The sequence below is a fragment of the Bufo gargarizans genome, chromosome 1, assembly GCF_014858855.1.
Source record: "Bufo gargarizans isolate SCDJY-AF-19 chromosome 1, ASM1485885v1, whole genome shotgun sequence".
Taxonomy (NCBI): domain Eukaryota; kingdom Metazoa; phylum Chordata; class Amphibia; order Anura; family Bufonidae; genus Bufo; species Bufo gargarizans.
In genome coordinates this window covers 159,011,114-159,022,406 of record NC_058080.1, presented here as the reverse complement: position 1 = coordinate 159,022,406, position 11,293 = coordinate 159,011,114, and the positions used below count along the sequence as shown (strand labels likewise).

General features: G+C 45.2%; 1 protein-coding gene across 1 annotated transcript; it reads left to right on the top strand.

Annotated features, from left to right (window-relative positions):
* Positions 1-3,724: 3,724 nt before the first annotated feature.
* LOC122942309 lies at positions 3,725-11,027 on the top strand. Its single transcript, XM_044299851.1, has 3 exons — positions 3,725-3,939; positions 4,128-9,451; positions 9,584-11,027. The coding sequence occupies exons 2-3, from the start codon at positions 4,492-4,494 to the stop codon at positions 10,489-10,491; spliced, it is 5,868 nt and encodes a 1,955-aa protein (XP_044155786.1). The 5' UTR covers positions 3,725-3,939; positions 4,128-4,491; the 3' UTR covers positions 10,492-11,027.
* The last annotated feature ends 266 nt before the right edge of the window (positions 11,028-11,293 follow it).

Genomic DNA, 11,293 nt, shown 5'->3' with positions numbered 1-11,293 from the left:
CTAATCTTACAATTGAATATATCTATGAGGACTATACTCTTATATATATACTATATATTCAGCACACCTATTAAAATTGATTATATAAAATCAATCTACTCCTATATTGATTAATATAAAAATCACAAAGAAAGATTAGAGTCTTTCTATTCACTAAAATCATCAGAATTCAAATACATTGTCTTATCTAGGCCATGACATCTCATTAGACCTTGGGACATCTCCTTCTCACAAAACAGACTTAGGTAAACACTTTGGTATATATCGTAAACCTTAGGTTAGCAATTTCAGAGTAAAGGAAAAAAAAAATCACTCTGTCTTTTAATAAGACAAAATGGTTGTCCCTTAGGCTCATGTCCATACATTTATATAGGCCTTATAATTATGGACTTTATTCATACCCAATAGTTCTGACAGTGCGGTTGTTGGCGGAGGTTAGGGCAGATCTGAGGTTTGGGAAAAGTTTTTGTCTCTGTTTAATGGGCGATCTATGTGGATGGACGAGACGGTTTCTAATGTCGATATGGAGCTTTTAACGGACGCGTCAGGGGCGTTTTGGCGAGGTCAATGGAGTGCGGGGCCGTGGCCGGATGACTGGTGTAGGGCTGGTTTTCTGACTAATCTGGCCTTGTTGGAATTGTTTCCCATCGTGCTGGCGGTGGAATTGTGGGGTGATTGTTTTCGGAACAAGAGGATTAGTTTTTGTTGTGACAACATGGGCGTGGTGCAGGCTATTAATGCCCAATCTGCTAGTTCACCGCTGGTGATTCGTTTGTTGCGGCATTTGGTGTTGAGGGGTTTGGAGTTGAATGCGTGTTTTGTGGCAGTTCATGTTCCGGGTGTCGAGAATTCGGTGGCTGATGCTCTCTCTCGTTTTCAGTGGGATCGTTTTCGTCGACTGGAGCCGATGGCGGAGGAGCACGGCCGTCCTTGTCCTCAGTGGCTCTGGAGCGTGGCCTTGGGGTCTCGGTTGCATTGCTTCAACGATCTGTGAGTACAGGTACGTGGTCGGCTTATGCTTCAGTTTGGTCCCAGTGGGACCGGTTGATTGAACAGGTTGGGGGCTGTAGTACTTTTGAGGAGTTCCGGGTGCTTCTGATTTATATGGTAGGATTGGCGTTTAGTGCGGGTTCGTCATATTCAGTGGTTTCGAAACGGGTGTCGGCGATATCCTTCTGGTTGCGCATGAGGGGCATGGCGGATGTGTCTAAATGTTTTATGGTGCGCCAGGCATTGAAGGGTTATCGGAGACATGTGTTCACTAGGGATACGCGCCGCCCGGTTTCTTTTGAGATATTGAATTTGTTGTGGAACCAGGTGGGGGTTACTTGTGTGTCAGGGTATGAGGTGTGTCTGTTTCGTGCGGTTTTTTCACTGGCATTTTTCGGGGCTTTCCGAGTGTCTGAGTTGGTGGCAAGAAATAGAGGTGGAGATGGAGGTTTGAGGCGTGGGGATGTGGTGCGCTGCCCGGAAGGATTGGATTGTTTGGTGCGTAGATCGAAAACTGATCCGGAGGGGCGGGGGAGGCGTTTTGTGCTCCGCCCTTTGTGGGGTTCTGTGGTTTGCCCCATCAGGTGTTTGGAGGAGTTCTGGGGGGTTCGGCCTGATGTTGAAGGAGCTTTGTTTGTGCACATGGACGGGTCGGCCTTGTCCCGTTATCAGTTTGTGGCAGTTTTTAGGAAGTGTTTGGGGGCGGCGGGTTTCCAAGCCAGGGAGTTTGCATCGCACTCCTATCGGATTGGAGCTGCTATTGAGGTTGCTCGGTGGGGCTTGGGGGACGATGTGATTCGGCGTATTGGCAGGTGGGAATCTGCGTGTTTCCGTTCCTATGTTAGGCCTCATTTACTGTGACAAGGTGAGCTGTTGGATAGCCGTTTAGCTAGGCTTGGTGGGGGTTCAGGTATGTGGGGTGGCACTTTAACTGTTGTTTTTGTTCATTGGTTGTTTTGTTCTGTTTTGTAGGGCCCACCGCGTGCCTGGCCTGGATTTTTGGCCACTCGTATGTTTATTGGGGAGCCCAGAGAGCTGATGTGCGGAGGAATGGCAGGCAGTTGGGTTTTGAGTCCCATGAGCTTCAGGTCCGCTGGATTGGATTGCGAGGTTTGTTGTGGGGACGGGTGTTGCCAGAATTCAGTTTTTATGTTTCTCTTGATCGCCCTCCGGATATAGTGGTCATTCATGCTGCAGGGAATGATTTGGATGTTCGTCGTTCCAGAGACGTCATTAGGGACATTAAATTGGATTTGCTGCGGTTGTGGGCTGATTACCCGTCCTTGTTGGTGGTGTGGTCGGATATAGTGGCAAGGAGAGCTTGGCGGATGGCACGGTCGGTGGAGAAGTTGAATAGGGCTAGGGTCAAGGTCAATAGGGAGGTGGGCCGATTTGTGAAGCGGCATGGGGGTTTTGTGGTTCGGCATAAAGATTTGGAGGAGGCATCCCCTTTGTTTTTGAGGTCTGATGGAGTCCATCTAAATGACATTGGAATTGACATGTGGATGCTAGGCCTGCGCGATGGTTTGGAGACTTTGAAGGTGTGGAGGGACGAGCATAGGTGAGGTGACACCTATGTCGTCTGGTGGCAGTAAAGAAGGGGATCCTGGGAGGCAATATTTTGGTATAGGTGCATGGCTTTATCTTTACGGCGTGCATCTATGAGGTTTTGGTGGTAAATGGAAAACTGGGGACCCTGATGGGGTTAATAGCCTTGCAGGGATATAAATCGTGCATTTGGGGCCCTTGGGTCGGAGAGTGCGGCCGAGGGTAAAAAAGTGATTTAAAAACGTGGACCGGATGCTCTGATTGCCTTCTAGGATCCCTCTGTGTCTTGGTTATAATATATGTTAAAAGTATTATGTTTAAAGTGGTTATAATATATGTTAAAAAGTATGGTATTTTATTTATTTATGGTTATTTAATAAATTACCGCTACGGCCTTTACACCAAGTACGGTTGTTGTGTTTTATTGATCAGGATGGGGGGTAAAAGGGTAGAGGGTAGGAGTCAGAGTCTCTTCCATCCCATGAAGTCAGAAAAGCAATGGAGCGGGGCGCAGCCGTAGCGAAATGCGGCTTGACTTAGGGGGAAGTAAGTGGTGGATAGGGTTAATTATGTTATGAGGGGAGTGTTCCGGTAGGAGAAAGGAAGGGGTGGAGCAGGTTATGGGATGTGAGTTTAGAGGAAATTGGGGTGGGGCTTATTCAGTGAGGGATAGCGTGGGTAGAAGTTGCCCACCCGCCCTCCCTTATGTGTTGTTTATTTGTCGCAGCGGGCAGTAAAGAAGGGGATCCTGGGAGGCAATATTTTGGTATAGGTGCATGGCTTTATCTTTACGGCATGCATCTATGAGGTAAAAAAGTGATTTAAAAACGTGGACCGGATGCTCTGGTTGCCTTCTAGGATCCCTCGGTGTCTTGGTTATAATATATGTTAAAAGTATTATGTTTAAAGTGGTTATAATATATGTTAAAAAGTATGGTATTTTATTTATTTATGGTTATTTAATAAATTGCCGCTACGGCCTTTACACCAAGTACGGTTGTTGTGTTTTATTGATCAGAATGGGGGGTAAAAGGGTAGAGGGTAGGAGCCAGAGTCTCTTCCATCCCATGAAGTCAATCAAACTTTCACTTTTTAATACTTGGTTGCAAATCCTTTGCAGTCAATTACAGCCTGAAGTCTGGAACGCATAGACATCACCAGACGCTAAGTTTCATCCCTGGTGTGCTGCCTTTGCAATGTATATTACATGCTTGGCACTCAGTAGTGTCTGTTTCTTTAAGACCCTCCATTTTCTTGAAGCCTAGAGGCGGGTCTTCTCTGTACTCTCTAGGGCTTGCTGGGACATATCCTGTTCAGTCCAGCTCTGGGTACTATAGTGACCAGATCCACAGGACATCTTAAAGCTATTACAGATTGCAAACCTGACGAACACCAAAGCCTGTGAGTAAAGGGGTTTTGCTAGTTCAGCTTGTGTAGAGGGATGTTAGACATTGCAGATAGATAATGTGTGTTTCAGTGTAGTAAGCAAGCACATGTTAGTTAGGCCCTATCTTTTGTATTAGCTATGTATAATGTATGTTGCTTGAATTAGCCATGCTTATATTTCTCTTTTTATGTCTGTTTCACAGTTTTACCTCACATATCATCCCATATCATATGAACATTATTGTACACATTCCTGTTCATTATATCTCAGTAAAGATTGCATCAGTTCAGCAAACCAGCGCATCTTTCATTGGGATTCGGTTTATACTTGATGTTAAGCTGTGTACCTGAAGCAACACGCAGCCGAGACATTATAGTAAAAAGGCTTTAAAACGTTGTCAGAAGCAGTTAAACAGCTTTAAATCGTCCTCCGCAGTAAAAGGACTAATAACTCCTTTCAGCCACGTGGAGTGAAACGAAAGTGAAACTAACTTCTCTCACTCACTACAACACTGATACTGCCTGTGTCCAGTCATCATCATTATCCACGCTGCCAGCTAAATCAAGATGCAGAATACAGGGAACAGCACTCTGACAGTTAACCCTCAATGCTCCTATAAGGAAGATGACTCACACAGCTTGCCAAGAATCAAGTCTAGATACACAACACTGTCCAGAGCATCCAGTCAAACAAATCTGACTTCAGCTAGCGCCGATTCAGCAAGATCTAAGCGTACTAGTTCTAGACGTTCAGGCATCACCAGTCTGTCATCGGCTAGCGATAAAGCGACTAGGGCAAGAGCAAAAGCAGAGGCAGCTTGCGCCATGGCTTCTTATGCGGAGCAGGAAGCTGAATTGATGAGAGAGCAAGCAAAAAGTGAATCTGAAGCACTTAAAAAGAAAGCAGAATTGGAAGCATCTTTACACCTACTCAAACAGCAGAAAAACGCGGCAGCAGCCTTAGCCGAGGCAGAAGTTTTCACAAGGGCTGCTGAAGCTCAGTTTGATGGCATAGAAAACCAGATGTCATCCCACAGCGCAATCCAACGCACCCGTGAGTACGTACAGTCACAAGCAACCATGTACACTGACCAGCAGTCCAATGACGCACCTAGGTCTTCATTGACTCCACCAGCAATAAGCAACTTTGATACTACGCAACATTGCAAGACTAAATCAGAATCTCAGTGTGGGAAGTCAAGTGGTCGCATGCTTAGAGACCAATCTGCCAACCCTCCAAGAGTGCAAACGTATGCTCGCGTACTCCCTCCTCAAGCAAATACAAGTCTGGATTATAGCAGAAAGACTTACAACAGACGAGAACAACCACCTAAACAAAGTAGATTCAGACAAGCGCTTCATCAGCCTTACCAGCCGCAGCCATACCCTGAGTTTACACGCGAGAAGTATTCGCCAGACGCAACAAGTGCTATAGAAGTGGCAAAATTCCTGATGCACCGTGAGATAGTGGGCGCTGGTCTCATGAAATTCGACGACCGTCCAGAAAACTACTGGGCCTGGAAGTCATCTTTCCTGAGCGGTACCCAAAACTTAAACCTGACAGAGAAAGAAAAGCTTGACCAGCTTGTCAGATGGCTAGGTCCAGAGTCCACTGAGCAAGCCCAAAGGATCAGATCAGTACATGTTCATGACGCAGCAGCAGGACTTGCAATGGTGTGGCGGAGACTAGAACAATGCTATGGATCACCTGAAGTGATCGAGGATGCTCTTCTGAAAAGGATAGAAAACTATCCAAGAATAACAAATAAGGATTACCAAAAGCTGAGAGGTTTGGGAGACCTACTCTTAGAAATAGAAGCCGCTAAGTCTAGTGGATATCTGCCAGGTCTCTCATATCTGGATACAGCACGTGGAGTTGAGCCCATAATCGAGAAACTTCCTTACAACTTGCAAGAAAGGTGGGTAGCTCAAGCTTCAAGATACAAGAAAGATCATCATGTTGCATTTCCACCATTCGCCTTCTTCGCTGAATTCATAGAAGACCAAGCTGAAATACGCAATGACCCAAGCTTTGCTTTCCTGAACAAGAGAACGGCAAGCTTCCCAAAGGTAGAGCAGAAACCTCCAGGGCTTTACAAAGAACGCAGAGCAACAGTTTCTGTAAGGAAGACAGAAGTTCCGCCTGAATCTGCAGCTAATCAGGAAGACAACACAAGGAAGAAAGTTGAGGAGTCAGACAAAATATGTCCTATCCACAATAAGCCTTATCCACTAAGAAAATGTCGCAGTTTCAGAAGTAAGACGTTAGAAGAGCGCAAAGCTTATCTTAAAGACAATCGCATTTGTTTCAGATGCTGCGCTTCAATTCAGCATCTTGCAAAAGACTGTACAAAAACAATACAATGCACAGAGTGTAACAGTGACAAACACTTGTCAGCACTGCACCCGGGACCACCACCATGGAAACAAGAAGTTCAAGCAACTCAAGAAGATCATGGTGGGGAGCAAGGAGAGAGTGCAACGCCAGCAGTAAGCTCAAAGTGCACTGAGATCTGTACAGAGCAGGGCCGCTCAAGATCGTGCTCCAAGATATGCTTAGTCAAGGTGTATCCAGCAGGTTTTAGAGAAAAAGCAATCAAGATGTACACAGTCATGGATGAACAGAGTAACAGATCTCTGGCAAAAACAGAATTCTTTGACCTCTTCGGTGACAAAGGAAGTCCAACTCCATACACCTTGAAGACTTGTTCTGGAGTTGTAGAGACAATAGGGAGAAGAGCAAATAACTACATCATCGAATCTTTAGATGGAAAGACAAAGGTGACTCTACCTACCCTGATAGAATGCGATGAGATACCAGACGACAGGTCAGAGATACCCACACCTGAAGTTGCTCGTCATCACCCTCATCTGGTGCGAATAGCAGACCAAATACCAGCACTAGATCCAGATGCTGCAATCACCCTTCTACTTGGGAGAGATATTCTCAGATTGCACAAAGTCAGAGAACAGTACAATGGGCCACACAATGCACCATTTGCACAATGCCTTGATCTCGGATGGGTCATCGTTGGAGAAGTATGTCTAGACGGACTGCACAAACCATCAAAGGTAAATGTCTACAGAACACATCTGTTGCAGAATGGTCGTACATCTTGTCTTTGCCCATGTACCAACAGTCTACACATTAAAGAGAGATTAGATAACCCAACACATCATCGGAGTATCCAGAGGTGCATGGAAGACTTAGCCTCAACTGGAAATACAGATGAACTGGGTTGTAAGGTGTTTGAAAGAACACGAGACGACGACAAGCCAGCACCCTCGGTAGAAGATACCCTCTTCCTCGAGATCATGGACAGAGAAGTCTACAGAGACAAGTCAGGCAGCTGGGTAGCCCCTCTACCCTTCCGGTCACCACGCCATCACCTTCCTGTCAACAAGGTACAAGCAGAGAAACGCTTCAGTTTGTTGCAGCGCACTCTACAAAGAAAGCCAGATATGAAGAAACACTTCCAAGCCTTCATGCAAAAGATTTTTGACAACGAGCATGCAGAAAGGGCACCACCACTACAAGAAAACCAAGAACACTGGTACTTACCAATATTTGGAGTGTATCATCCTCAAAAACCAGGTCAGATACGTGTAGTATTTGACTCTAGTGCGAAGCACGAAGGCATCTCACTAAATGACGTCCTTCTCAGCGGACCTGACCTGAACAACACACTCCTTGGAGTACTCATCAGGTTCAGGAAAGAACTTGTAGCAGTAACAGCAGATGTACAACAGATGTTCTACTGTTTCTTCGTTCGAGAAGATCACCGAGACTACTTAAGGTTCCTGTGGTATGCAGACAATGACTTTAACAAAGACATCATAGAGTACAGGATGAAGGAACATGTGTTCGGAAACAGCCCTTCCCCAGCTGTAGCTATCTACAACCTGAAACGAGCAGCACAGCAAGGTGAAAGACATGGTCAAGAAGCCAAACAGTTTGTCATGAAGAACTTCTACGTGGATGATGGACTTGCTTCTTTCTCCAGCAACGAAGAAGCTATTAACGTCCTGAAAAGTACAAAAGAAATGTTGGCAGAATCCAACATAAGATTGAACAAGGTAGCTTCCAACAGCTACAGAGTCATGGAAGCATTTCCAATGGAAGACCGTGCTAAAGACCTCAAAGACTTAGATCTAGGAACAGAATCACCACCCTTGCAAAGAAGTCTTGGGCTTAGTTGGGACTTAAAGACTGACAGTTTCACCTTCAGGGTCTCCAGAGAAGAGAAACCATTCACAAAAAGAGGTGTCCTATCTACAGTCAACAGTCTTTATGACCCCCTGGGATTCGTAGCACCCATCATCATGCAAGGCAAAGCTTTTTTGAGACAGATCACTACTGAGCAGGAACAAATTGACTGGGACGTACTTCTTCCTGACGAGAAGCGAATGCAGTGGAAGGTGTGGAAAGACTCATTGTTAGAGCTTGAACAACTCTACATTTCAAGACCGTACGTATTTGTTTCCTTGTCTGCTACAAAGAGGAGAGAATTATGCGTATTCTCTGACGCTTCCACTATGGCTATTGCAGCTGTAACTTACCTTAGGGTAATAGACACTGAGGGACAAAGCCATGTTGGGTTCATCATGGGAAAATCTAAACTAGCTCCCAGACCTGCTCACACTGTCCCACGTCTAGAACTTTGTGCTGCTGTCTTAGCGGTAGAGATGGCAGACATGATTACGACTGAACTGGACATTGAGATCCATGCAGTGAACTTTTATACGGACAGCAAGATTGTGTTAGGATATATTCACAACGCTTCAAAAAGATTTTACACATACGTGACCAACAGAGTGACACGTATCAGAAAGTCTACAAGTCCAGATCAGTGGCATTACATCAGCACGGACAAGAACCCAGCGGATCATGGGACAAGATTGGTGTCAGCCGCTGTACTCAAGCAAACTAACTGGTTCGTAGGTCCATCGTTTCTTGGTAAGCCAGAAATCAAAGAGACTACTCAGGTAGAGACCTTTCAGCTCATAGAACCAGATCAAGACAAAGAGGTAAGACCTCAAGTTGCAGTTTGCAAGACTTTAGTTACCAGAGACAGTCTGGGCGCCCATAGATTTGAAAGGTTTTCCAGTTGGAAGTCGCTGACTCGTGCAATCGGAAAACTTATCTGTCTAGCCAGATACTCCTCCAGAGCTACTAATACTGATCAACGTAGCAACAACCATCTTGAACAAGCCAAGGTCGCGATCATCAAATGCGTCCAGCAGGAAGTCTTTAAAGAAGAAATTCAAAACCTTCTGAAAAAGGAAGAGATTTCTCGACACAGTTCGCTCAAGAAGTTGAACCCTATCCTCGACGAAGACGGAGTACTAAGAATTGGAGGTCGTTTGTCGGCAGCGGATATGACTATCCAAGAGAGACATCCCTTCATCATACCTAAGAATCATCACATCGCTCTTCTGGTAAGACACTATCACGAGCAAGTTGCACATCAAGGACGACACTTCACTGAAGGAGCAGTACGGTCAGCAGGATTGTGGATCATAGGAGGTAAGAGACTAGTCTCCAACGTGATCAGCCAATGCGTTACCTGTAAGAAGATTAGAGGGAAACTTGAGGTTCAAAAGATGTCAAACTTACCTGCAGACAGACTTGCTTCAGATCCTCCGTTCACTCACGTAGGTCTAGACGTTTTTGGACCATGGAACATCTCTTCTCGCAAGACTAGAGGAGGCAGTGCCGAAAGTAAACGCTGGGCTGTTCTGTTCTCTTGCTTGAGTACTAGAGCAGTTCATATTGAAGTGATTAAATCTTTATCCACTTCAAGTTTCATCAATGCCTTGAGAAGATTCTTCTCTATCAGAGGACCAGCGAAATTGATTCGTTCAGACCGCGGCACAAACTTTATTGGGGCCTGCAAGGAGTTGAAAATCATCTCTACAGACTCTGAAACAGGTTCCTATCTTCAAGATCAAGGATGCACTTGGACTTTTAATCCTCCACACGCATCGCATATGGGAGGAGCATGGGAGAGGATGATTGGAGTAGCTCGTCGCATTCTGGATGCCATGCTCCTGAAGGTTGGGTCTACTCGCCTCACTCATGAAGCTTTGACTACACTAATGGCTGAAGTCGTGGCCATTATGAACGCAAGACCTTTGGTTCCAGTGTCTACAGATCCAGAGATGCCATCAGTCTTGACACCCGCAATGCTGCTGACCCAGAAGATGGAACCAGTGACAGCTCCCACTGGAGACTTTGACCTCAAGGACTTGTATACTAAGCAATGGAGACAAGTTCAAAGCCTTGCAGACATTTTCTGGAAGAGGTGGAGACAGGAATACCTGGTGACACTCCAGCCACGCAAGAAATGGCAAGATGACAAACCCAACTTAGAAGTTGGAGACATTGTCTTATTAAAAGACACTCAGGCCCACAGGAATGAATGGCCTATTGGACTCATTGTGGGGACTGATCCTAGTGGTGATGCTAGAGTTAGAAAAGTTGAAGTTAGAATTGTTAGACAGGGCATTCCCAAGGTGTATGCTAGGCCAATTTCTGAAGTAGTTTTACTTCTGTCCAAAGGTTAGTGGCATAACCAATGGTACGCCAGGTGGGGAGTGTGCTGCCTTTGCAATGTATATTACATGCTTGGCACTCAGTAGTGTCTGTTTCTTTAAGACCCTCCATTTTCTTGAAGCCTAGAGGCGGGTCTTCTCTGTACTCTCTAGGGCTTGCTGGGACATATCCTGTTCAGTCCAGCTCTGGGTACTATAGTGACCAGATCCACAGGACATCTTAAAGCTATTACAGATTGCAAACCTGACGAACACCAAAGCCTGTGAGTAAAGGGGTTTTGCTAGTTCAGCTTGTGTAGAGGGATGTTAGACATTGCAGATAGATAATGTGTGTTTCAGTGTAGTAAGCAAGCACATGTTAGTTAGGCCCTATCTTTTGTATTAGCTATGTATAATGTATGTTGCTTGAATTAGCCATGCTTATATTTCTCTTTTTATGTTTGTTTCACAGTTTTACCTCACATATCATCCCATATCATATCATATGAACATTATTGTACACATTCCTGTTCATTATATCTCAGTAAAGATTGCATCAGTTCAGCAAACCAGCGCATCTTTCATTGGGATTCGGTTTATACTTGATGTTAAGCTGTGTACCTGAAGCAACACGCAGCCGAGACATTATACCTGGTGATGCTCTGCCAGGCCTTTACTGCAACTGTCTTCAGTTCCTGCTTGTTCTTGGGGCATTTTCCCTTCAGTTTTGTCTTCAGCAAGTGAAATGCATGCTCAATCGGATTCAGGTCAGGTGATTGACTTGGCCATTGCATAACATTCCACTTCTTTCCCTTAAAAAAAACTCTTTGGTTGC